Source organism: Alternaria ventricosa (assembly GCF_023758065.1).
Source record: "Alternaria ventricosa strain BMP 2768 chromosome Unknown scaffold_19, whole genome shotgun sequence".
In the NCBI taxonomy this organism is placed as follows: Eukaryota; Fungi; Ascomycota; class Dothideomycetes; order Pleosporales; family Pleosporaceae; genus Alternaria; species Alternaria ventricosa.
In genome coordinates this window covers 19,005-45,185 of record NW_026055699.1, presented here as the reverse complement: position 1 = coordinate 45,185, position 26,181 = coordinate 19,005, and the positions used below count along the sequence as shown (strand labels likewise).

At 53.0% G+C, this 26,181-nt stretch overlaps 8 protein-coding genes and 1 non-coding gene across 9 annotated transcripts; 5 read left to right on the top strand and 4 right to left on the bottom strand.

The window, feature by feature from the left end:
* Positions 1 to 1,595, bottom strand: J4E93_008945 (uncharacterized protein; the record flags this gene model as incomplete). The annotated part of the gene is made up of 3 exons (XM_049346841.1): positions 1 to 145; positions 205 to 1,062; positions 1,120 to 1,595. The coding sequence occupies 3 exons, from the start codon at positions 1,593 to 1,595 to the stop codon at positions 1 to 3; spliced, it is 1,479 nt and encodes a 492-aa protein (XP_049195796.1).
* A 2,394-nt stretch (positions 1,596 to 3,989) lies between these two features.
* On the bottom strand, positions 3,990 to 5,528 carry J4E93_008944 (uncharacterized protein; the record flags this gene model as incomplete). The annotated part of the gene is made up of 1 exon (XM_049346840.1): positions 3,990 to 5,528. The coding sequence occupies one exon, from the start codon at positions 5,526 to 5,528 to the stop codon at positions 3,990 to 3,992; it is 1,539 nt and encodes a 512-aa protein (XP_049195795.1).
* Positions 5,529 to 5,845: 317 nt separating this feature from the next.
* On the top strand, positions 5,846 to 6,973 carry J4E93_008943 (uncharacterized protein; the record flags this gene model as incomplete). The annotated part of the gene is made up of 1 exon (XM_049346839.1): positions 5,846 to 6,973. The coding sequence occupies one exon, from the start codon at positions 5,846 to 5,848 to the stop codon at positions 6,971 to 6,973; it is 1,128 nt and encodes a 375-aa protein (XP_049195794.1).
* A 1,999-nt stretch (positions 6,974 to 8,972) lies between these two features.
* On the top strand, positions 8,973 to 9,060 carry J4E93_008942. The gene has a single exon. It is a non-coding gene; the product is annotated as a tRNA-Gly (tRNA).
* A 1,043-nt stretch (positions 9,061 to 10,103) lies between these two features.
* Positions 10,104 to 10,471, top strand: RPS21 (40S ribosomal protein S21; the record flags this gene model as incomplete). Its single annotated transcript, XM_049346838.1, has 2 exons — positions 10,104 to 10,151; positions 10,262 to 10,471. 2 exons carry the CDS (start codon positions 10,104 to 10,106, stop codon positions 10,469 to 10,471), a joined length of 258 nt encoding a protein of 85 aa, XP_049195793.1.
* A 2,666-nt stretch (positions 10,472 to 13,137) lies between these two features.
* On the bottom strand, positions 13,138 to 17,570 carry J4E93_008940 (uncharacterized protein; the record flags this gene model as incomplete). Its single annotated transcript, XM_049346837.1, has 2 exons — positions 13,138 to 16,936; positions 17,362 to 17,570. 2 exons carry the CDS (start codon positions 17,568 to 17,570, stop codon positions 13,138 to 13,140), a joined length of 4,008 nt encoding a protein of 1,335 aa, XP_049195792.1.
* Positions 17,571 to 18,059: 489 nt separating this feature from the next.
* On the top strand, positions 18,060 to 20,959 carry J4E93_008939 (uncharacterized protein; the record flags this gene model as incomplete). Its single annotated transcript, XM_049346836.1, has 2 exons — positions 18,060 to 18,443; positions 18,497 to 20,959. The coding sequence occupies 2 exons, from the start codon at positions 18,060 to 18,062 to the stop codon at positions 20,957 to 20,959; spliced, it is 2,847 nt and encodes a 948-aa protein (XP_049195791.1).
* Positions 20,960 to 22,408: 1,449 nt separating this feature from the next.
* On the bottom strand, positions 22,409 to 23,538 carry RPN11 (multicatalytic endopeptidase; the record flags this gene model as incomplete). The annotated part of the gene is made up of 3 exons (XM_049346835.1): positions 22,409 to 22,557; positions 22,610 to 23,145; positions 23,219 to 23,538. The coding sequence occupies 3 exons, from the start codon at positions 23,536 to 23,538 to the stop codon at positions 22,409 to 22,411; spliced, it is 1,005 nt and encodes a 334-aa protein (XP_049195790.1).
* Positions 23,539 to 23,962: 424 nt separating this feature from the next.
* RPD3 (histone deacetylase) lies at positions 23,963 to 25,859 on the top strand (the record flags this gene model as incomplete). Its single annotated transcript, XM_049346834.1, has 2 exons — positions 23,963 to 24,166; positions 24,219 to 25,859. The coding sequence occupies 2 exons, from the start codon at positions 23,963 to 23,965 to the stop codon at positions 25,857 to 25,859; spliced, it is 1,845 nt and encodes a 614-aa protein (XP_049195789.1).
* Between the last annotated feature and the right edge of the window lie 322 nt (positions 25,860 to 26,181).

Sequence of the window (26,181 nt, the reverse complement as noted above, 5' to 3'; positions counted from 1 at the left end):
TTACTCCTTGTAGGTAATAGTCTTCATCCTCAAGAACTCCTCAATACCCCAGTGTCCGTTGAACCTGCCAAAACCACTTGCCTTCGCACCACCATGCGGCAAGGTCCACTCGTCGTGCACTGTCATGGAGTTGATATGGATAGCTCTGTACACAGTTGTTAGTAATAACAAACGCCACATCATCCGATATTGGGAAGAACTTACCCGCTTTCAATCTGCTTTGCAACGCGTAGACCGCGACCAAGGTTCTCTGTGAACACAGCGCCAGAAAGACCATAGTCGGTGTCGTTGGCAATCTCAATAGCTTCCTCATCGCTGGAGATCTCGATTACGGAGACCGAAGGACCGAAAGACTCAGTGTGGAAGAGGTCCATGTCCTTAGTTACGCCGTCAACAATGATGGGCCGCAGACGTGTGGCCGAAGCCTCGTTCGTCTCAGGGTGCTTCTCATCTTTCTCGTGGTCGCCGTGTACGACTTTCGCGCCGTTCTTGACCGCATTCGCAACAAGGTTCTTGTTCTTCTCTACACCGGGTGCGGCAACGAGAACGGGAGCAGGTTTGTCACCGCCAAAGATACCCTCGACGGCGCCCTTGAAAGCTTCGATGAATTGCGGCTTGATGTTCTTGTGCACGAGAATGCGTTCTGAGCTCATGCAGATCTGGCCTGCATGTAGGAAGGCGCCAAGCGCACATTGTACTGCTGCGGTCTGCAAGTTCGCATCGTCGAGGACGATGGCGCTCGCTTTACCACCTAGTTCTAGCAAAACGGGCTTGAGGTTCTTGCCAGCTGTCGATGCGATGATGCGACCAACAGCGGTGGAACCGGTGAAGTTGATCTTCTTGATTGCGGGCTCCTCGATCAAGGCCGTGGTGACTTGCGCCGCGTCCTCGGGACGGTGGACAAGGACATTGAGCGCACCGGCGGGAAGACCAGCCTCGGTCAGGGCACTACCAATGGCCCACCATGTACGAGGACAGAATTCGCTACCCTTCAGGATGGCGGTGTTACCCGCTGCCAGAGGGTACAGAATCGATCGCATGCCAAGCACATATGGGGCGTTCCTGGTGTTCTCATCAGCTTTGTCGCATGCGTACATGTATCAACAGGAAAATCCTTACCAAGGCGCAATACCCAGCACAACGCCATAGGGCTCCTTGACGATCAACGCACTGGTGCCCTCCTCTTCACAGCTGGGAATGTGTCCCATGACCGCGCTCAGCCTGCCGGCCACATCTCTCAGCATATCCGCCATCTTGGGCACGTTGAAGCCATTGCTGAAGTTATCCGCAGCACCGGTTTCAATCTTCATGTAGTCTGCGAATTCTTCCGCGCGCGCATCGATCACGTCGGCGGCCTTGAGGAAGATGTTGCGCTTAGCGGAATGCTTCATCTTGGACCAAGCGGGGAAAGCGCCCTTTGCCGCCGCAACGGCACTCTTGACCTCTTCCAGAGAGGCAGACGAAGAGCTCCATACTTCCTTGTGCGATGAGGGTGATGTCACGGGAAAGGTGGTTTTGGTGGTGACCTCCTTGCCGTTGATGAGGAGGGGTACGACGTAGGACGGATCGGGCTTGACAACTGAGGGGTTAGACATTCTTGCTTTTGACTTTCGTACTGCCAATCGCTGTTGATGAGTTTGTTGTTGCTTTTTGATGATAAGAACGATGTAAAGGAACGACGAAACGGGCCGTAGAAGTACCGAGATGGATTAGAGAAGCTATGTACGTATGTATCCACTTCGCATACCGACCTTTTCTGTCTCAGACCCTGAGCGTGCGCATGACAATATCGGCAATTGAGAAGCGCGGGTCAGGGGCGAGTGGGCGGCTTGTGGGGACGGCACGGGTCAGAGGCGAGTAGACGGGCGAAACCGATGCACGGAGGGGTCGAAAACATTAACATGAATTGTCGCATGATACATTGCTAGATGTAACAGCATCTTCATTAGGCGAGCAGGCGGCGGAAGAATTCCGTGTCATTGTCTCGGTCACCGAGGCGGGGGCTGGGAACAACCTGGAATGATCTGCCACCGACGTCGCAAATTTGGTGGCTGTGCGCGTCGTACGGAACACCTCCAGGGTCTTCATGTAAGGCCTTCCTCAGTTCATGATGCATCATATTGATGCATTACTGTCGCAAGTTGTTACACCGAGGACGAAGACCACACTATGATGACGTCAATCCTCCAGATCAGCGGGGTAATGATAAATCTTTCCATCGCGAATTTGTGTGTACTCATCAACGCGTACCAACTCCATCGGCAGCCACTCAAGCTGACGCTCAATAGCTGGAGAGCTTAGCATCACATTGTGTCTGTCGGATTCTTTCCGGCGGTCATCGAAGTGTGTGTCGTCCTTGCCCAGTCGAACCACAAACGTTGGCGCTCCGGATAAACACCATAGATCCAGGCAATCTTCCATATCCTCGATTTCTTTTCTTAGCTTGACAGCGCAGAGACGCCATTGGGACGAGCAGTCTCGCATTCGTCTTTCAAGTACCTCTATGATTTGACCGCATGTCACTCCATTCTTATTGATGATCTTGTTGATCTGAAAAGTCGCTCTGTACGTGGCTGCGTGACTGATGTTTACGGGCGCTCCGCTGGGGTAAACCTTCCAGTCATTACAGTACCAGTGTGGAAATTCGACGCATACATCCACAGCCTTACACGGAGGCTCAGACAACTGCATTGACTGAATCACATCCAATAGAGCCGAAGGCCTCGCGCCTGGATATAACGCGTTGTCGGCATTACTTTGCGATCTGAGTCTGATTTCAATAGTCTCCATGTCATTTGAGTTGATGTCGTGAAATACCGCTCGGAGGTAAGGGTTGATTCTGAGCTGTGAAAAATCATGCCAATTCAGCAGTCCGGCGCCACAACATCCCCAGTTCAACTCGGACATAGTTCGAAGCTCATTGTACATATCCGCTAAAGCGCGCGGAAGTAGCGTAGAACATGTAAGTCGGGTAGGAAACCTGGGTACATGGATCTGTGGCCGTGGTGAAGTTCTTGCATCCCAAATCGGACGCAGGTACTCCGAGGCGAGAGTGCCATCCCGATGAAGGATTTTGATCTCTTCAGGAGTTGGATTCGAGCCAACCAGTGCAAACTCAGGAGTGATCTTCTGATCACGTTCTACGGCACCACAGGGATGCGTGCCACGGAATGACCCAATGCCACCAGAAGTCGAAAGTACATGGACAACAGCTTGCCTCCATGCAAAAGACGTGTCCCAGGCTGAAGATATCTGCGTGGCAGGTTCTGCAAAATGTAGGATGTTTTCAACGAGCTCAGGGATGTGGCCGACTCGTTCTGTAGCAGTGACTACCCGATCTGGATCCAGGGATATCACTTGCTGGTCTTGCTCTGGAGCTTTGCTCCAACATAGCGATGTAGCTTTGCTACGCAAAGGACGAAACAGGCTCCTCAAGAATCGCCTCATCCTGGCGAGTAACGAGAGCACGCCGCGAAAGATCCTTGCTGGTAGCGCATTCGAAGGTGGTAACGGGTAGAGGTCGATACGCTTGTCGATCATAGCGAGAACTGAAGTCTTCCATTGCTTCAGTTCTTCTCCTTCGGGCGGTGCGTGCGCGTATCTGACTGGCGGCGCAGGAATGTCTTCTGAAGAAGACATCTTTTGTTGCGATAGGACGAGGAAAAGAGTCAACGATTGCTGTAGGTATTGCAGAGAAAGTCCGCACTCGCAATGTTTTATGTCGCTGTGTTAGTGGCGACGTTGCGAATTTTGCCATTGAGATGTGGCCTGCGCAAGGCTGCTGCCTTGGGTGAGGACACATTTTGGTACCGAACAACATCGGCCATCACAATTTGGAACCCGCTGAAAGACCGGCTGTGCAATGCGTTACATTTTTTAAGGCATTTGTATAATTATGGGCCCTCTGATTCTGCTTCTGTCCATGTAGACAAGCAAGAATGACTCTCAGAAAAGGCCGGTATCGTGAAATCGTGAGCAATACTAGTACATCATTCCTCGTCGCTATACAGATCAACCTCATCTGAGGATTGCGACGAGTCTGTCTCATGACCATCCCAGTCCTCGAAAGCATCGTCATCAGTGTCTCCAGGTTCTACCACGAAGCTGATGCCTGTTTCAGCCGAGAAGAGCTTCACAAGAGGCTCCCAATCATATGTGAACCATGTTGCAGCCTCTGGAGCAACCACCCGAACCTCTTCCAAATCAGGTACATGTTCCCGATAAGAGATTACCACGTCTCTCAGGGCCTCCAGGCACTGCTGGTCCTCGGTGTGATTTCGGACTGGCGTTCGAAGCGTCAGCAGCGAGGATGGCAATCGTTCAACAAAGTTGTCGGAATCGTGGTTCAAAAGCATGCCTAGTGGACAGCTGAGATGTTTTAGCGAAGCAAAGCCTTTGAGGTTGTCGCGGAGATGGACGCTGCGGTCCATTCCTTCCTCGGTGACTGGATCGCAGCAAACCTGAAGAGTCTCAAGTGATGCCTTCTGACAGAGTAAAACTTCAGACACTGTTTTGTATGGCTGTAAGTTTCGCGGTGGCCGCTCTGCCAGGTGAAGTTCAGACTCTGTCTCGTACTTGATGCTCTTCAAGCACCGCGACGAGGAGATCAATACTTCCAGCAACGACGGTGTGTAGTAAGTGCTCTCCAGATCGAGCTCCTCTAGATTGTTGCACGCTTTTGGGATTAGACGTTGTAATTTGTGTGCGCCTTCTGCATCGTCTTGGCGATATCCATAAAGGTAAGTTTGGCACAAATGCAGCTTTCGCAACGACTGTAGCCGGAAGAGAGGTGCGAGTTCGCTCAAACCTAACGAACCTGCCTCGACGCTGATCGATTGTAGCTTTTCGAAGCGGTGGGCTTGTGAAGAGAGATGACCGGTCGCGGCCCTGCTAATGAGATCGATCCAGGAAGGATGTCGCAAGTTCTCCTTTGCGATTCCTCGAACGCCGAGATGTTTGATTTCTGGTGTATGCAACAATATCGCGTTTTGTAGCGCGTGCTTCTGTGGCGCGTAGTCATTGGGGTAGGCTTCGTTGCACCTACTTGCCCATTCTTTCCAATCGGATGTATGCAGCGCGCGCAATCCCTCCTTGACTGTTTTTTTGTCGCTTGCTGTCGCATGGTAGCGCTGGGAGGAGTGCCTACGGTACGTGCCGAGTTCGATCTCCACATTGTGGACATATTTTGCGAGCCGCGGAGCCTCTATCATGGTACGAAGGAAAAGGAAGGGCTCGCAGAAATGGCTATCGTATTTAGAGTAGATCTTGTGGATGACAACGTTATAGAAACGCCGACTAGTCAATGCCAGACTGAGGAGCGTAGGAAGCTGGAAGTCTTCAATGTCCATGCCGGGCAAGTAGTTGATTATCTGCGAGAGAAGCTCATTGGGAAGATGACTCAATGTCGGAAGCGGTTTGGTTGTAGGTGGTCTTGCGGCATTGGCTTTGACTACACGCTCAGCGGCGCGTCGACGCGTTGCGCTTTGTGATGGAAGTGGAGGGAAGTCGCGCTCGTTGACGATCGACATTGTGCGGCAACTGTCGCATATGGGTGAGAAATTGGGTAGATATTGCAACTGTCTGGGTGGAGTTGTGAGAACCGGCGTGACACGAAAACGGGTGGAGGGAAATTTCCCGGTCAGTTGAAGTGAGTCGGCATTCTGTTCGCTGTTGTTCCTCCAGGGCTGTCTCGATAGGGCTGAGCGCTAGGCGTGCTGAATCAGCCAGCTGCAGCGCGGCGGCGGTGGCCGCCCTTTGCCTCTTCATTGACGGCCGACACATTTGAGGCATCGCTGAGGCACAACGCCACCCGTCACATCTGTTTTGCCTGCGCACCCTTCTCGTCATGGAGCGCCTTTCAGAAGAACTACTCGATCATGTAGTGTCCGAAGTCATCAATCCCCTGCCGAACAGGCATACATCAAACTATGACGATCTCCTCAACCTGTCGCTGGTTTCACGCAAGTTTTGTCGCATCACAGAGCCGTATATATATCGTTCTTTGATCCTCTCAGGAGATAACGGAGACGACTTATTGCAGACCTTTCAAAACCGACCTGATTTGTTGCTATACGTTCGGGCCGTCTACGCGATGCGGTATGATTACCTTGGTAATCGGATACGGAACTTCATCTTGAATGTACCCAACCTGCAAGAGTTGGACTTGAACATTTTGTCTGGCACGCTATCCGATATCATACCAGTTTTGAAGTTGCAAACCTTGAAGACGTTACGCCTCTCGGGTGTTACCGCTGGCGAGATTCCCGACGAACATTTCGACGACTGGGAATTCGAAAACAACACGCTTGATACTTTGGATATCTCCTTCACTGATCATACGCTCCAATGGGGGCTTGGTGACGACGAAATACAGGTCTTTGCGGCAGTGTTTCTCAACTTGAGACGTTTAAAATTGCACAGCAATTACGAAGGCAGCATACGCGATGTATTGGATGGCACCGCTTTCCGCTACCTGATCCGCGCTTTCAAGCACAGTTTCGAAACAACTCTTCGCGAACTCACTTTTGAGTACAATCATCCGAACGACGGCTTCATAATCGAAGAGGATGAGGCTGTGAGCGGGAATGTTGATGTAAGGGACATAATCAAGGATTCGCGGCTCGAGAAGCTCAGATTCGACACAATCTGTTTGCATAAACCCATGCAAGAAGCGAAACTACGGAGTCTCGCACTCGGTCCCTCATGTCTACCTTCATCGCTGCGCACACTTTATCTACGCCACATCGTTGCGACGGGAAACCTCAATCCCTACGAGAGGAACCTCATGCACTCGGACGAAGCGCAGTGTCTATCGCAACTCGTCAACCTGGGGGCGCGAGGATCCCGCTTTCCGCATCTGCAGAACATGACACTAGCAATCTGTCTACCTCCGTATTTCGAGGACGTAGCATCGAGGGTCGTCAAGGTTCAAGCGCGGAAAGTCAAAGTGCAGCTGGACTTGGTGTTCATGTAAGTTTGTGTGTTGGCTATTGCGACAGGCGTCACTAACGGAGATTAGGTCGGAATGGGACTACGTCAGCGGTGACCTGGCAAGAGCTTGGCCTGAGTATGATCGTGCTCGAGACCCTCGAGACCCATCATATGACCATACGCTCATCCGGTACGCGTAGGCCTGCTGCTCAGTCCACGCTGCGGCTACCAGTAGCTAGACAGCTTCCTGCGCTGGCGGGGAGATCTGTAGGTTCACAACCGACAAACGCGGCATCAAGTCTGCTGTCTACCAAGCCAACGCAAGGCTTCTCAATTACCATCCGCAGTCGGAGACCTGAAGTCAGCAGTGAACCCTGCCCGAGATGCAGTGCCCCAAGATCGCCACCGGTTTTGCTGGAGGGAGATCGACATATCCGAGCGCACGCGTCCGATTGGCTGTTTGGACGAGGTTACGAATCCCTTCAGCCACCTTCCGCGCCAACATCGCGAAACCGCAGCAATGCCTCGCAAGATGTGCTGTGATTGTCGGTGAATATAGTTTGCGAATACGCGTACAGCAAAATGAATCTAATCGGGCCATTAATGTATAAAACCACCATGGACGCGATGCCATGCTTGCCACTTACAAAACACCATTACAGTCAACGCACTTGAACATTTTGCACTTCCAACGTAGCAGCATTTCCATTTCTCGATAATCACCAACACGAGTTGCCAACATGTTGTGCCGAGCACTCACTCCCTACCCCAAAAAGCGCACCCAAAACGCTCAACCGGAAGCTTCAGCGTATACAGAATCACAAGCCCTAGTCACAAAACCAGAAGCGGCTGTTATACAACCAGAAGCTCCCGCCACAAGACCAAAAAAATCTTCGAAACCAAAGGAACCAACCCAACAGCGTCCAAACCGACAGCGTCCTGTCGGCGGGCCTCTCAGAACTGGCCTCGAAAAACTCACGCGCAGCGTAGAAAGAGGGGTCGACCGACAAATCTTAGGCGCGCAGGTGCGGGCTTACGGCATGCCACCATCAACTTCGTCCTCGAAACAAACGACGAATATTGGTTCTATCCAGGAGAAACAGGAGAAACATGTCGCGTTCGCTGTTTGATGCGCTTCTGCCACTTCTCGTCACGGTTCCGCTACCCCCGGACGCTTCATCGAACGAACGAAACTTGTGGGAGCAGACTTATCATGAGATTTTTTGGGTGCAAGAAAGGGCGACGTTTTTGCATGAGCGTTGGTTTTGCTTGTTGGGCGCAGGATGGAGTGGATGCATAGGGTCACGTTTGGACGGCGTCGGTGCATGCTACATGTCTTCGTCCATGGATTGTTATTAGCAAAGGCGTTTAGCATTATCTTAACATACTCTTTGGATCAATCTTATCGACAGTTACTCATTACACATTGTACACATCTTATCCTTGCATTAGTGCGCCAGTTATAAACAGATGATGTCGTGGATGCTGAGCGCTTCCAACGTAGGAAGGTTGGGAGAGGCAGGTGAGGCATGACGCTCGCCGTTTCCCTGCCCGCGCGCTGCACTTCCCAACCCCACAACCGCAACTCTGGAATGTCGCAACCACCCGCCCACCGCTGTACCATGGAACCAAACTTGCAGGACACCATCGCAAAGCTCGAAGTACTTCATTGTCTTTAGCAATGGCCTTTCTCGCCGTCGTGCAGTAAGGGGCCCGCCCCAGCCTTCTCGCGCCTTTGCCAGCCCCTGAAAGATGTATTTCGGTACGCCGTAATGCAGGAGATACAATCGCCGAACACATAGTACACAGCCAATTCTGCATGTTCGCCGATGTCTTTCGGCCAACAGAACACGGCAGATGATAGTTCGCATGATCTAGATCTGCAGAACCCCACTCCGTTCAACGCTGTCCAACTCCACCCCATCTTTCCCAACTCAACAACGCGAACGCTTTCTACTCGCCTCGATGTCGTTTTCAATGGCGATATATCTTTTGTATTTTGTCCAACTTTCATCAAGCGAAACAACTTGCTCAGATCGCCAGCATCGGTGGTTTAGTGGTAAAATTAGCCGTTGCCATCCATCACAGGACAGTTTCGGCTAGCCCCGGGTTCGATTCCCGGCCGATGCATTGTTTTTGCCATTCTACACGTTGTTGTGGTGGTTGTAGAGCTCTGGGGTGAGTGCTGGTTGAGTTTGGGCAGGGTTGGGGCAGATTTGACATTTAGGGCATGTGCACACACTCCGCCAGCTTCATAGACACAGTAGAACTCGCTCGACGTCTGAACGATGCATTCAGCGATGCAGCATTCTTCTTTTGTTTCATAGAGCCATGGGGTGGGGATGGTTGAGTATGGGATGATGGAAGACATGGCTGACTTGGAGGCTCTTGCCCGCGCCTTGTTTTTGCCAACCTTACAAGCATTGCCGGACAAAGAAGAGAACCCGAAAGTGCATTGCAAATCTTGGGATGGATGGTATGGTATGGTAGTCGTAGCATTTGCTCGTTTTCGCACGCTGTTCTGAACTGGGAAGCGAGCAGTGAGCAAAGAACGACAGGATCTATAAATTAGAATGTCTGGCTGAACTATATACGCTTCCTCGAGGTCTTAAGAACATAAACATTAGATGAATCTTGGACTGAGGTAGTGATATAGCGATATGTAAGTTTTTGAGGTCATTTTGAATACGTGGGTATGCCCTCGTTTGGGCAGTCAACGGCCGCAACTGGTGCATTTGCGGACAGAGTAACCTGTACAAGAATTCCATAGAAGCAAATACCAAAGATCAGTTCACTTTAACTCTCAATGAAGCTTCAGTAGAAGTATTCATAGTCCTCTGTCCAGGTATGCTCACTGAATGCGGGATGGTAGACCAAGGCTACCGCGTTTCGTCGTTCATCGACAATTTCGTCATCGTGAGAAGATTATCTGCTTGCAGCAACTGATGCAAACAATCCTGTTCACATTGCAAAGCGAGTGACTGTGATGGTCGCCCATGAGGGACACCGCCCACTTGCAAGAGATCCGCGCTAACCCGCATGCGACGCTAGCGCCACACCACCAGTGCTAAGCGACACTCGAAATTCAGCGAGTCGCAACATTGACGCCGACGACATCGACCACCACCGCAGCCACACAACCCAACCCGACTCCCACCCACACATCAATCAAAATGGAGAACGAACGCGGAGAGCTCGTCGACCTTTACGTCCCCCGCAAAGTAAGCCAAGCCCATGTCACGTTGTAACGAATGTCTGCTAACACACCACAGTGCGTGAGTACCCGCCAACCACCTACGTGACCCGAAACGCGATACTAATACCCTCCAAGTCGGCCACCGGACGCATCATCAGGGCCAAGGACCACGCCTCTGTCCAGCTCAGCGTTGGCAAGGTTGACGAGAACGGCCGCTACACCGGCGACAACCAGGCCTACGCCATCTGCGGTTTCGTCCGCGCCATGGGCGAGGCTGACGACAGCTTCAACAGGCTCGCACAGAAGGACGGCTTCCTCAAGTCCGTCTGGAGCGCAAGCCGGTAAATGGTTGGGGATATGGAGTTGAGGTATGCACACGATACCATGTCGGGTGGCTGGACGGAGCTGACTGGAAGCAGGAATTCGGGATCTGAATAGCCCCTCGAGGGCGCAGGCATGCATTTCACGGCGACTTAGGCCTTCATTTCCTTTCTCCCGCGGATCAACGATATCACGAGGAATGGAACCGGTTGAGACATGAATACCATCAAATTCACAAACCCTGTCGCGTCTGACATTCGATTGTGATGTTTATCGTCGGATATCGTGAGACACAGAGACAGCAATGCGCATTGCTGCGATGTCGCCTTACTAATCCCGAGAAGAACATACCGTAGCGTTGGGGAAAGAAGTGCTTCTGAGTCGGGCTCTGCATGGGTTTCTTCTGTCTAAACTGACCACGCGTCCTGCTAGGTACATGGATCGAAACGCGTCAAGCCGCACCCACTTCGTACAACGGTCGTACCATTGCTGCCCGAACAGCCACCCAACGCACCGCATTGCCTTACAACCTTATCAATACCCATGATATGCGACAGACGTACGATACACGCATGGAGACTCATCGAAGCGACATCGGAGGGAGATTGTCAAGTTTGGGCGAATATACCCACGCATGGGGTTTGCTGTTGAACGCGAGGAAGCTGTCCGCTATCAACTACACAGACCCGGATTTGGACGTCGCCGACACACACACTTCTACACAGCATGCGCAATGACGCCGCTCTGCTTGACTTCCAGCATCGAGCATACGCTGCATGCAACAAGTATCGTCGCTATGTTCTAGCCCAACCCATGGGATCAGCCCACCACACCTCGCTAAACCCCCATGACCCCGCGGACAGCATCCGCCTATGACATGCTAATCACAGACCCGACATTGCGGTCGCGAGTATTGTGTAACCCAAGGCGCGTACAACAAGAGAAGTCTAGACATCTTTGCATAACCAAAAATACACGCCGACGTCATCAGTACCAGATTCCAAAATTCTCAACATCCCATCATCTTGCAGCATCAGCCTGTACACTGCACAGCGGTTACAGATGCGACCGAAGATACTCCATTCTTGTTAGTATCGCCATATTCATCCAGAGCCACCAATACACCGTCACTGCAGCCTTGCGTCCATACAACCCTTGCAATCTACAATCTACAATCTTACTCGCAGTAAATGTTCCTCAACAAATGTCGTCATGTAGGTAAATCACTGGGATCGTGGGGAACGCGGTAATGTAGGTCTGGTTGCGGTACTCCCGCTGCAATGTACAGGAGGAACACCGATGACGGGGCTGCAGTGAGGGAGCGACAGACCGATCAGAGAAGGCTTGGCAAGGGCATACGCGGACATGGGAGGGAGTGGTGTGAGACGTGAGGGACATATGTAGTGTACGTACCTTTCAGCTCATGCGAAGTGGTATTATGGTGGAGTCGTGAGGTTGTACAGTTTATACATCCTCTATTGACTAGACATGTTGGTGCTACCTGGACCAATTGACAGAGAGCTGGACGTGGAAAGAATTCATCAACCTTTCTGATCACGACGTTACCTTACCTCCCTCCACACGGACAAACTGCCATGGATTGTATACAAGCTAGGAGCTGAACGTAAGCCACAATGATTAAACAGCACGTGTATGTATCTCAATATGCAATGACGCGCCCTTCGTAATTCGCGCCCTATCACGACCTCTGATCATCAAAGCATTTACTAAACATTCACAACACACGCAACAACCGAGAGGCCTCGACCTCACACTTTCTTTGTTTTTCTCACACGAGAAGTTACTGTATATGCAGTAAACCATTATACGGGTGGGTGTAAGCGACCCATAGTCAAAAGCCGCGTGATGACAACGGTAAGGCTGCAGCAGCGCTAGTCTACATGCTGCTTACTTCCGTTCCGAGTGTGGATACTTTGTACACGTACTGGAAAAGGTACCCTTTCCATGTGCCGGCAGACGGGGCGGACGGGCGAAGTTTGAACCCGAGTACGATAGCATGATGGTGGTATAATAGTAAAGAAGAATATAACATATGGTATCGTCTTACACTTCAAAAACATACTCAGAGGTCGTCATCGCGCATCATCGCAAAAACGACATGCATACAGCACCCCCACCGCCTTCCCACCTCCCACATGCCATCGCTCCCGCGATCCCGACCGGCCATCTGCGCGCAAAAGTACCGAAAACACATACTACCACATGCAGCATCACGCCTATAAATTCCCGCCTCGCTACCCACGAATTACACGTGGCAGACCCACGCTTCAATCAAGTCAGCGTCCCGCATCCCGGGGAAGCGGGCGGGCTGCGCGACTTTATCGAGGGTGTGCGGGCTTTTCATTGTCTTACAACGATGCTTGGCGCGCATACAAGCGGTGTGATTATGCATGTATGCGGGCAGCTCCATTTTGCCATGTACACCGACGTATTGCGAAAATTGAGATGCGGATCCGATGTGAGAAATTCCTTCGGAAAGGGTTGTGGTTGGACGTGTGGTGATGTCAGGATCGGACTCGAAGGGTTGCCGTGCCTGGTATTAAGTGCATGGGTCTGCAAAGTGAGTGATTCGTTTCGGGCCGAATTGCTGTGGTCGAGACTTGCGACGGCCCGGGAAGTATCGATGCGCGTATTGCTTGATATTGATTGCTCCGGAAGTAGCCTTTGTTTCATCTACGAGTCGGTGTTGTGGTGCCAGAATTTGGTTGTGATTGTTGATCTGGTATCGTGTCGAGGGCAGCGTTCCGGACTGCCGATACGGCGCGGCTTTCCTTTACCTTCCAATCATCGCCTTTTCGTACAACCTTTGATCGGTCCTTCTCTGCTTTCTTGAGTAGCATCTCTTCAATCTTTGTGTCGCGGCGTTTGCCTTGGACACAGTCGCAGAGACAGCCTTCGGTCGGACATGCGCCGTCTGATAATGTCGGATCGGCAAACCAGGTTGACAGACAGTTTGAATGTCCTCCGTGACCACATAATGGACACCATGTCCAGAGCGTGGCTGCAGGTGACGACCATTTGGCTGGAACAGTCGGTGATGGACCGTCTGCGACTTGATCGCCGGCATGGTCTGGATTCGACGTCAGAGACGATCGCTGCCTTCTGTGTCCTCTGTCCTTGAATGATGGCCGCGACTTCGCTCTGGATTTCTTCTTCGCGGTGATCGATTCGAAAGCCGGGTATTTGCCCCAGCAAATCGGACAGGGTGCCTGCGTTCGCTTGCAGGACTCGCATCGCATCTTATCTCTAGGGTTGTTGATTGGCGACTTGCAGCTGAGGCACAAAAGCCCAACTTGCGTTTCTTTCAGCGCTTGTTCGTAGACAGCAGGATATGTCGGGTACGCTAGACGACGGAGCGAGGCCGCGGAGTTGAATAGTGACAGGGCATGTAGCTGGAAATGATAGGTGGACAGGATAGACTCCGCTTGGTAAGGATTGATACCGGTAGCTATCAGTTGGCTCAGCTGTGTCGACAATATGGCTTTCGCTTGTGCTTGGGTCAGTCCTAGGGCTACAAACGTATCACTGAAGACGTTCAATACATCGCCTATGTGCACATCTGGAGTATCAGAAGGGCCATGCGTCTGCGGCAACAGAGGGGCGAGAAGTAGAATAAGAACCGAGGAAAACTGTGCGTCCGACGCTTCCGTGTGGTACTCTAGGAGATGATTTAGCAGCCCAATGACGGAGTAAGGAGAGCCGGCCTCGGCATCGACATGCACAGCCTCAAAGTCTGACAGCAATAAGCCTTCTTCTACTGTTGAATCAAGTACTGGAGGTGCACTTCCAGACGCATGTGGCAGAGAGGCCGGCGGCTTAGGAACATGGGGCGACCTCACGTCCTCAAACACGTCAGGTACAATGGTTCCGCTGGCCTCCATCTCGGTGCCGAACTCGTAGGATGACGACGAGATGCTTGTGAGCGCTTCAGAATCAGAGCTATCATGGCGAAGTAATTGGTTGTTTCGCCGTAAATGTTCCATATCACGAACAGCTTTTTCTCCACTGCCAAATTCATCCGCATTGTTTGAAGCGCTGCGGGCCACTTTCTGTGTGTACCCTTGGTCTGCGCGAGGGAAGCTTTTGCCAACGGGCATGGTCGTTGGAGATATCGAGATGCTTTTGCTCAGCTCTTGGTCTCCAGCATTCCTTGGTTTCCCAAAGCTAGATTGTTCCTGGACAGACTGCCAATTTTCCGATAGAGAATGCCCAGGGCCTAGTTGTGAGTTGGTACTTGCGAACGAGCTCGGCACAGAATTACCCTTTTGAGAGTCCGATGACGCAGAAAACATTGTAAAGCTTTCACCAGAGTCGTGTCGCTCCAGTGGATGAGGCTCAATGGTGCGCCCGGCTTGTGTGCCGCTCGGTGCGAGGCTCAGTGGAATCCGTGGGGATGCACGATAGCTACCGACCAAGGCACGGCGTTCATCGATGTCGTCTCCCGAGTGATACCATTGTGGCCCACTGAACGTCCTTGGCGGCGCGAGTGTTCGACTTGCATCGGCAGGCGGTCCAGTAACAGCGGGTGGAAGTTGATCAATGTCCTCCTGATCGATATCGAGCAAGTCTGGCCTTTGAGCATCATCGACGGTTTGGGTGATGACTGGACGAGCAAGAGGGGTTGCGATATTAGAAGTGCTCTCTCGCACACTGGGCGACCGTGATGGCGACGTTGGCTTCTCTAGTGTGCTCAAGATGGCACGCACTGCAGGATTTGGAGGGATCGCCATGCGCTTGTCATGTGCCTCCATGTGCGCGGATGTTGCTTGGTGTGTCTGTCCGGACGGTAGCGCGGTGTTCTGCGGTCGCAACCTTCTTCGTTGTCTGTGTAACTCTGCTCGGCGTCGTGTCGCCATGGTAATGGACGCACCGACGACCCTCCATGTTTGCGCAAGCCTATAGAAGGCTGCGCGCTGCGCGTACTCAGCGTTTTGCTCAAACGCTCTCTCCAGTCGAAGAAAAGAGTCCAAGTCGGGTGGGTCCGAAAGAGGTATGGTCTTATATTTCTGTGCAAGATACTCGAAGATTTGAGGATTGGCCGCGCCTGGCAGTATGCCTCGTATGGCGACCTGGTTCGGCCTGAATGACTCGCTATGTGCGACCATGGAGTCACTGAGGAACATGACTTTGGGGGCAATGTCAGATGGCGGAGTACTACTAAACGATTTGGTTGACCTGTTGCTAGCAGTGCGACCATGATGTCGCTTCATCGAGGATGTTAGAAAACTGTCATCTAGACTGTCATCTGCTGAACTTCTGAGACTACCCTTCTCGGGGCTATGTCGCCTGGCACGCGGGTCACCAAGGTACGTATCGTCAGTATAAGCTAGGCCTGTTGAAGATGGCTGCCGAGGTCTTTTCTGGGCAACAGCAGCAACCTCTCCACTTGGCGATACCCCCAAAGCCTGCAGATTGCGCCGATCTACCGTTTTGGGAGCATGGTGGACATCGTTCTGCTGGAAAACGCCTTCTCTACCCACAGTCCACAAAGTGTCACGCGAGTGCCAGAGCATGTCGGAAGGTGCGCTGGGAAACTTGTTGATCTCCCGAAATGGTAGGAACGGACGACGGAAATCCCATACATGGATGACAGAGTGTTCTTTGTCGTAAGACGTGGCCAGCTGTGTGCATTGGTAGGCACCCTTTTCGTGGTACTCGTCAGACCAGTATGGCGGCCTCCATCGAGCTTGGTATACCGGAAACGGTGTGTGTAAGACGTACGCAGCTTTCTGGCGGCGTCCAGTGACGGAGAAGTCCCAGACCTTGACGGTTCGATCCACGCCAGCACTGAGCAGGTGCTTACCATCTGGGTGCCAGTCGATGGAGGTGCAGATGCGCTGGTCGTGAGCTGTAATCTTCTGCTTGGGCCCCTTGTTATGGCGGAAATCCCATCGCTGTATGGTTCCGTTGTCCGTGCCGAAAGCGAACTCTACGGCATCGGTAGGCGACCACTGGACGTCACGGATACCGCCATTCATGCCAGCGTAATGATCCCGACTGCGGCATACAGTAACGTCCCTACGCATGTCGCGCAAGTCCCACAGACGGACCGTGTTGTCATGGCTAGCAGACAGCAGCAGATGGCCCTGGTGGGGGTTGAAGGCCAGCTTGTGTACCTGACGCGTATGCTCGTGCAGCCTGGTGAGCTCGACGCTTGCGCGGTTCAGGTCGTACAGTATGACTTTGCCATTTGCAGCGGCAGTGGCGATGTGGGAGCTGAACTGTCCATGGGACCACTTTACGTCGTGTATGCCCAAGCCCTCGCGCTGTCGGGCATGAGAATCGGCATAATTGAGGACTGCAGCCCGCAGGTTGGTCTCGTCGACAATCTTGGCATCTTGGACGCGGACAGTTTTCAGGATCTCCTTGCCAGCGAGGACGGCATGGGTGCGTTCACGGTTGATGTCGAGGGCAGAGATGTCGAGGCCTGTCTTATGGCTTGCATCTTGGGAGTAGCCCGTGCGGATGCTGACGGATGTGAGTGCGTGCAGTGGGTGAGAGTGAGTGCAGTGCAGGTGCAGGTGCAGAGTGAGGAGAGATCAGAGTGGTTGAGAGTGAGTGCAGAGACGGGGAAGGCACTTTGGGGGTATGTCAAGATACATGGCAGGAGGTGAGTGGCGGAAGTGAGTGACAGGGAAGGAGCGAGGCAGGGTAAAGCAGGTGGGTGGCAGGGAAGGAGGGAAACAGGTGAGTGAGGCAGCAGGGAAGGAGCGCGGCATCAGGGAAAGAGCCACGCAAACGTCAACAACAGATGCAGAGGGAAGTGTGGAGGAAATGTGGGAGTGTGGATGAGAATGGTGGAAGACGCAGCCAATAGGAGAAGCAGTAAGAGAAGCAGCAGTCGGTTGCCGCATACGGCGACGGAGTATCGAGCATGTACGAAAGAAACGTACCCGGCAAGTTTCGGCACTAGAGGGTTCGGAGGGCCGCCCTCGTAGCCATGTTGATGCACGCTGGGTGGGCGGGATCCATAGGCCGTCGTCAAGGGCTGCGCAACAAAACGCTCAAAGTAGGAGCGTGACTTTTGCTTGGGCAGTGGCAATGGCGGCGCCGGGGGGATCTTGGGCGACGAGACGGCTGACGTGCGACGGTTTTCAGTCATCTGAGCGGTTAAGTTCGTCTCATGGCAGTCCTAGGGGCGATGGGCAATACTCGTTACGGGCAGTATTGAATGAAGTGCAGTGGTGCCAGTAAATCGCGTGTCCAGTAATGGCAGAATCGGCCTGGTGTGACGAGCTGCAGGCTGCTGCAGGACACGACTCGCCCGTGTGCCTGGGAGCTGTACCGTGCTGGGAGCTGCTGCAGGCCGGGGTCACAGCGAGGTCTGGATGAAATCCATCATCGGCGCGCACGGACAGGGCTAATGCCTGCTGCATGTGCGCCACAAGTCTACTCGTGCTAGCTAGCTCTCGCCCATGGCACCGTCTCAGTGTGCCCAGGTGCAACATGTCACCGCGTTTCTCTTCCACCACCGCACCTCCCTCCTTCCCTTTCCTATCTCCTCCCCGCCCGTCTCTGCCACCCGTGAGTCTCGCTGCCGGGCCTCACAGATCCGTGGAGAGAGAACACCATCATGGCTGGGCCGCACCACATGGACGACCACGACCACGAGAGATGGGCCTACGCCGGCCCTGTGCGCACCACCATCGCCGTGCTGCAATATGCCTATCCCATCGTTATGCTCGTCTTCTTTCTCGCTGCCTTCACCGTCCGCAGCATTGCCGCCTCTAAATCTAATACTAATATCGCCAAACCTACCACAACCGGTCCTGGAGGAAAGCCGCTCCCGGCCACCGATCCCACCCGCAACTTCGTCAAGAAGCTCGTCCACGATGATGTCACCCAGACCCAGAAGCGCGTCTTCGAATGGGTGTCGCTGGCGACGGCATTCACCTTTGTCGGCAATTCCGTCGTCGTCGTTGCGCATGCCCTGGCCGAGGCGGAGCAGCACTGGTGGGTGGGCAAAGCCGCAGTGGTATGTACAGCAACATCAAATTCTAACATCTGAGTCTATGCTAACTTTCTCAGATCTACCTCGTTGGCGCCTTCTTCGTCTACTGTCTCTTCGTCATCTCCCTCCTCGACTCGAAGCCGTCTCCGACTGAGGCGCATCTGGCAACATGGAGTCTGGCAACCGTGCTAGAAATAGTACTGGTAGCCCTTTCCTTCTCCATCTACACGCATCCGCACAAGGAGCCCACCGTAGGCACTCCCGCCAAGCGATTGCGATTCGGAATGACCGAGTGGGAAGCCGCAGAGGTGGCCATGGACCTCCTACGCATCGTGCTGCTCCTCGCACTCATCGCCTTCTACGTACTATTCGTCATAGTCCCACAGCGCAAATCTCGCCAAGAATCGGGCAGTCCATCCGAAAATACCTCTTTGCTCGGTAGCGCCGAACAAAACGGTCATGCGGAAAACGGTCACGCGAACGGCTCATATGGCTCAGTCCACCCGACCGGTGGCAAACACCAGCACACCGAGGGTGCACCGCCCGCCTGGAGCAGGCCCACTGGCGCACCCGCGCGCAGCTGGTGGGAATACATCAAAGGCTACCACGTCTTCTTCCCCTACCTCTGGCCTTCGAAAGATCGCAAGCTGCAGCTGGTCGTCATCGCATGTTTCATGCTTGTCCTCGGGCAGCGCGTCGTCAACGTCTTGGTCCCGGATCTCACGGGTGAAATCGTGAAGCGCCTCAACGACCGCGAGCGCGGAAATCCGTGGACCGCCATTATGTTGTACATTGGCTTCCGTTTTCTGCAGGGTAGCAACGGATTGCTGGGTGCGGCGCGATCTGCCCTGTGGATCCCCGTTTCCCAATACTCGTATCGGGAGCTGTCCGTTGCGGCATTTGAGCACGTGCACAGCCTTAGTCTCGACTTCCACCTCGGCAAGAAGACGGGAGAGGTCCTGTCCGCTCTAGGAAAGGGCAGCTCCATCAACACGTTCCTCGAGCAGGTGACCTTTTCGGTTGTTCCCATGCTCATCGATCTGGGCGTAGCCATCGCCTATTTCCTCATCAGGTTCGATGCTTACTACGCGCTCGTCATTGCCATCGTTACATTTTGGTACATCTATCTGACTATCCGCATGGCGCAGTGGCGCGCTGAAATTCGCCGCGAAATGGTCAACGCCGACAGAGAAGAGGATGCAGTCAAGAACGACTCCATGGTGTCATACGAGACGGTCAAGTATTTCAACGCCGAAGCGTACGAGTTCAACCGCTACCGTGAAGCTGTTAAGAAGTATCAGAACGCTGAGTACAAGGTCATGATATCGCTGAACATCATGAACATCACACAGAACATGGTCTTTATGATTGGACTTCTCGTTACATGCTTCATCGCGGCATACCAGATCGCAGTTGGAGTCCTCGACGTCGGCAAATTTGTGACGCTTCTCACGTATATGAGCCAACTGCAAAGTCCTCTCAACTTCTTCGGCACCTTTTACAGGATGATTCAGTCTGCCATGATCAACTCGGAGCGAATGCTTGAGCTGTTCAAGGAGCAACCCACCGTAGTCGACAAGGAGGATGCCAAACCTCTTGCTTCTTGTGAGGGTAATCTTCGCTTCCAGGATGTACACTTTGCCTATGATCAGCGCAAGCCAGCGCTGACCGGTCTCGACTTTTACTGCGAGCCCGGCACGACCACCGCGTTCGTTGGTGAATCTGGTGGAGGTAAATCGACCGTCTTCCGTCTGCTCTACCGGTTCTACAACACCATGTCTGGTAGCATCCAGGTCGATGGTCACGATGTGGAAGATCTCACCATCGACTCGGTGCGCAGCCACATTGGTGTCGTGCCCCAAGACACTGTGCTCTTCAATGAGACACTCATGTACAATCTCAAGTATGCAAACCCAGAGGCAACCGACGAACAGGTACACGAGGCATGCAGAGCTGCCAGTATCCATGACAAGATCATGACATTCCCGGACAAGTATGAGACCAAGGTTGGTGACCGCGGCCTGCGACTTTCTGGAGGTGAGAAGCAGCGCGTGGCCATCGCCCGCACGATTCTGAAGAATCCGCGTATCATCATGCTTGACGAAGCCACTGCCGCTCTTGACACGGAGACAGAGCAGCACATCCAGGAGGCCTTTACGACATTGGCCAAGGGCCGTACTATGCTCATCATCGCTCATCGTCTTAGTACCATCACCCACGCTGACCAGATTCTTGTCTTGCACAAGGGCAAGGTCCAGGAACGAGGCACTCACGAGGAGCTGCTCGATCGCAACGGCCACTATGCCGCCATGTGGAAGAAACAGATCCGCGCCCAGAGGGCCGCCGAGCAGGCCGCCTATCTCAAGGACAAGGCTGATAGGCTACGCCGCGAATCCAAGGATGGAACCATTGGCTTCGAAGACGGAAGCAGCAGCCACTCAAGTTCAGACGACGAGAACGCAAAGAAGATCCGCTCTACTACTGGCCAGAACGGATCGAATACAGAAGACACGTCAGGGAAACCGCATGGCCATCCTTAGTCTGGCAGGTCATCGTACTTCTGAGTGGAGCTCGCTGGATAGACAGCAAGCTCCAAAATCACCATGATAGGAACAGGACAGGAATAAAGGAAACCACCCCGGATGCACACTTATATGGCTGGAAGACGGTCATTAGAAACGCACTCTTTTAGGAGTACAAATGTTGTGCTATTACCCCCCTGGGATCTGGACTAGCCACCTTACCCTACCTCCCTTTCAAGACTTCACAGTAATGGACCCGAACTTTTTTGCAAACCCCAAACCCATTCCGCTATGTGTTTTCCCATGGAACCAATCTACCCTTCACCTTTCCTTACCGGAGTTGCTTGAAAGAAAATAAAATGTAATACTGGGATCGACACTACCATTTCTCACAAAATACGTGTTACGGGCGACGAGACCTATGGATGACGGGTGGCAGGCTGAGTGGGCGGCAAATTTTGTTGTTTTATATACCAAAGATCGCTACGGTGGATGGATGAGCAGAAAGACGAAAGTAACCCCCAAGGGTTTTTTGCGACAGTAAATGACGCATTGTCGTGTCGCGGTTCTTCGAAGGGGCGTACGAGAAATGAATTTTACGGGTAATGGGAAACGGATCAGCGTGGGCTGGTGTTCTGCTTTTGCTTTTGGCTACGAAAAAAATATAGAAGGTATCAAAATGACATACGTTTGAATTCAATCAGTGTTAAACTAGGTGCTGTGATGGGTGATGGATGATGGACAGATGTCTAAATTCTACATCGCGACTCTGCAAATGTAAAGACATGGCAATCTACCTAACCATTCAGAACTCTTCCCCTCATTTATGTTACTCGCCTTATTTATATACACAATAATCTTCCGACCTTCTCGAATTCTTTCGCATCTGAAACGCAGACGATGGAAATCCGCACCTGGACTTCCGTCTAGTCCGCAGCTTCCATCACGATCGAAAGCTGAAGTCATACATGAACGACATCTGACGCAAATAATTAATCCGCTGCTTTCGCTTCAGCGAGAGACATGACGTACGACCTGCGGGTGTGTTTGAACGATCGGAGAAGAGGAAAAGGTCAAGCATATTCCCCTGTCCAAGTGTATGATGTTACTTGTGGGAAAATGTATTTCCATGTCACTGCGAACCTAATACAGTGTTCTACGTCTCAATGCCGTATCGGAGGACTGATGTGCTGAACAACCCGCAATGAACGAGTGAGCGATTAGTTCGCCTCTGCTGTTATTGTCTAGGATTACTAAACTCAGGCCTAGAAGAGGTATACCCATTCGTGTGGCTGTTCTCAGATCGGCAAAGTAACGGTCATGATGGGTGAAACCATGCTTGTGTAATGTCGTTGTTCTCATACATAGTCTATGCATTACTGTATCGTATGCCTCTTTTGAGTGCAATATTCTGCAGCTCATGCCAGTGTACATGCTTCCTCCAAGCCAGACCACGGGTATGCGATCCTACTCCTCCATCTCCATGTCGTCGCCGCCGCTTGACTGGCCGTTTTGCCGCGAGTTCGACTTTGGTACCGAGGCTTCCTTGTCGATCATCTGCCGTGAGACGGAGACGATGTTGTCTTCGATGAGCTGCTGGCCAACGTCTGAGATATCTATAAGGTGTTGTTAGTAGGTAATTGGTGCCAGGCAACAAGTCAAACGTACGCTTCTTGGGGTCGACCTTTCCGACGTATCGCGTCTTTAATTGGTCCTTGGTCAACTCCGTCTCCTCCTTTACGCGCTTCTCGTAGCCGTCTGCCAGTGTAACGAGCTTCTGTAGCCTGTCGGTATTCCGCTCGCCCTCACCCTTGAAGTCGTCCATGAGCAGCGCCTCTGTCCAGACGTGCTTGTGCAGGTTCATCAGCATGTTCTCCTCCAGCGCAGTCTTGCGGTAGTTGATGCCGATGGAGTAGTAGTGGCGGTTCAGGCCGTGGATAAGCGCCTGTATCGATGGCTTGTTGAGGTGACCGACATTGGAAGTTGTCTGGCGGGGCTCGTGGCCCATCATGAGAGCTTGCGGGTTGATGAGGCGGAAGGCATCGATGACGACTTTGCCCTTGACCGACTGGATGGGGTCGACGACGACGGCGACGGCGCGGGGTGTGAGCTGCTCGAACGACTGCTGTGTGTTGATATCGACCGAGGACAGCCAGCAGCCGAAACCGGGATGTGAGTGGTACCAGCCGACGACGGTCTCTTGCCTGTGTTTGTCAGCGACTGATGTGCGGGTTGGAAGCGGTGGCGGCTTCGAGCGCCGACTCAGCAATTGCGTACCTTCCTGTTTGCCTCAACATGTCCATCATCTTGGTTTGGAAGACGGGGTCTACGGCCTCGACGGACACACCGGTTCCTGACTGCGGCATGGCAAAGACATCCACCACTCGTACTGTGTAGTCATCCACAAACTCGCCCAGCATCAGGCCCATGACTTCCATGGGTACACCGGCGCGACCGTGCCGCAGCATCTTGAGGAGCGCCAAGGAGGAGATGTAGACGGTTTCGGAGTTATCGATCAGGTTGGTGTCGCCCTGGGGTCCTCCCATACCGCCCATGCCACCTTGAGCGGCGGCGAGCATCCTAGTTAACCGATCCATGGTGGAGTACTGGCGATGGTTGTTTAATTACTTCAGGCGGGGTATCTGGCGACGGGGTGAAGGGTATTCGGGTGTGGACGAGGTGTTGCTGGGTAAGGCGGCGGCGATGATGAAGCTGTTGATGCTCGGAGCTCTCTCACGTAACTGCGCGACTGCATGCGGCGATTCGGTTGTTCCGGAACCGGCACTAGACCGGGGGGGGGCCTGTCGCAGCTCTCATGGTAATGGCGCGCGAGGGTCTTTGTTCAAGCTCCCGCCATCTCTCTGCCAGGCCCCTCCACCTTTCCTTGATTGCTGATACTCGAACACCTTGCATGCTGTAGTCACCGTCGCCAGCAACATCCACTCCAACTTTATCACATTTATCACGATAATATCATCACACATCCTCACAGTCGCATAGCTGTGCGCAGCCACCAAAGATATGGCCAACGCTATGGAACCCACGACGGGCTCCTCGTCTTTGAGCAATGGCGTCGCCTCGCAGCCAAAGAAGGTCGCATACTTCTACGACTCCGACGTCGGCAATTACGCCTATGTAGCCGGACATCCCATGAAGCCCCACCGCATACGCATGGCGCACAGCTTGATCATGAACTACGGACTGTACACCAAAATGGAGATTTACGTAGGTGGATCCGACGTTCATTCTCCAAGGATTTGTGCTAACATACAGGCAGCGCGCTAAGCCCGCATCCAAATACGAGATGACGCAGTTCCACACCGACGAATACATCGAGTTCCTTCACAAGGTCACTCCCGATAATATGGAGAGCTTCACACGTGAGCAGAGCAAATACAACGTCGGAGACGATTGCCCCGTCTTTGACGGCCTGTTCGAGTTCTGCGGTATCAGCGCTGGCGGCACCATGGAGGGCGCTGCGCGCTTGAACCGAGGAAAATGCGATGTCGCAGTAAACTGGGCGGGAGGACTGCATCACGCGAAGAAGAGCGAAGCCAGTGGTTTCTGTTACGTCAATGACATTGTCTTGGGAATCATCGAGCTGCTCCGATACAAGCAGCGCGTGCTGTACATCGACATCGACGTCCACCATGGAGATGGTGTCGAGGAAGCCTTCTACACGACCGATCGCGTCATGACCGTTTCTTTCCACAAGTACGGCGAGTACTTCCCCGGTACCGGTGAACTGCGCGACATCGGTGTTGGCAGCGGCAAGAACTACTCGGTCAACTTTCCTCTTCGCGACGGCATCACCGACGAGACCTATCGCAACATCTTCGAGCCCGTCATCGAGGCGGTCATGACATACTACGGCCCAGAGGCTATTGTTCTACAATGCGGTGGTGACAGTCTTTCCGGAGACAGGCTTGGTTGCTTCAACCTGAGCATGGACGGCCACGCCAATTGTGTCAAGTACGTCAAGAGCTTCGGCGTACCAGTCATCGTGCTGGGAGGAGGTGGTTACACTATGAGAAACGTGGCGCGAACTTGGGCCTACGAGACAGGAGAGCTTGTCTCGACCAAAATGTCGAAGCAGCTGCCTTTCAACGACTACTACGAATACTTCGCTCCCGACTACGAACTGGACGTCCGTCCTTCTAACATGGAGAACGCCAACTCTCACGACTATCTGCACAAGATCAAATCCGCCGTTATCGACAATATTCGGAGAACCGGAAAGCCATCAGTTGAAGCCTTCACCAATATCCCGGATGTGCCTGCGGGTCTCACTCGCGCTACGGACTCAGACGCTGAAGATGAAGACGACGATCTCGATGCCGACGAGAACAAGGATGTGCGCATGACCCAGCGTCAACGCGACCAGCAAATAGAGCACGACGGCGAGCTCTACGACGCGAGCGATGACGAGGATTACAAGAACAGCCTCGGAGTGCGTGAGCAGCCCGGGACTAAGAAGAGGCGACACATCACCGACTTCCCGAACCCCAACGCTGCTCCAGAGGATGACTTGGACCGTATGGAGACCAATGGTGAAAGCGCCGTGTCCACACGGCAAGCATCTGCAGTCGCCAAGTCGCGCACAACAACCCCCGCCGCTGGCGAGCAAGAAGCCGATGAAGATGGCGACATCGACATGGACGCGGCGCCTGCTGCGACTGCACCTGCCGCTGGCTCAACGCGATCACAATCGCCCGCTGGTGTCGTAACCCCACCCGAATCCCCACCGGCGGCGGCAGCAACAACAACCATGGCACCTACTTCAGCCCCCATGGCAGACGTCGAGATGGAGGAGAATGACAATAAAGAAGAAATCGCCGCAGCCAAAGAAGAGGGCGACGCAGAACGCGATTCTGAAAACGTCAAGGGCGAGGTCCGCACAGAGGTCGCTAAGGACTAAGCAACCAAACGGCGGTTCTTTGCTGCATTTGCGAGGCGTTTGTACTTTCATCGCACTATTTTCTGGGTCACTTCTTGACGACGGGTAGCGGGGTCGGTGTTCTGGTGTGATGGGAAATAGCTTGTGTGAGTTAGCTCAAGCTAGGGATACCTTTTTGGATTTTATGGAAGTATGTTATTCTGATGCAATAGATCTGTTGTCTCTCTGTCATTGTATGTCTTACGTGCTAGAATGAAATAAGAATACCAAAGCAACGATCGATTTCACGTCCTGGGCCTCTTGTCGAAACATCTTGGACAATTTAACACCATTCCCCGCAAGC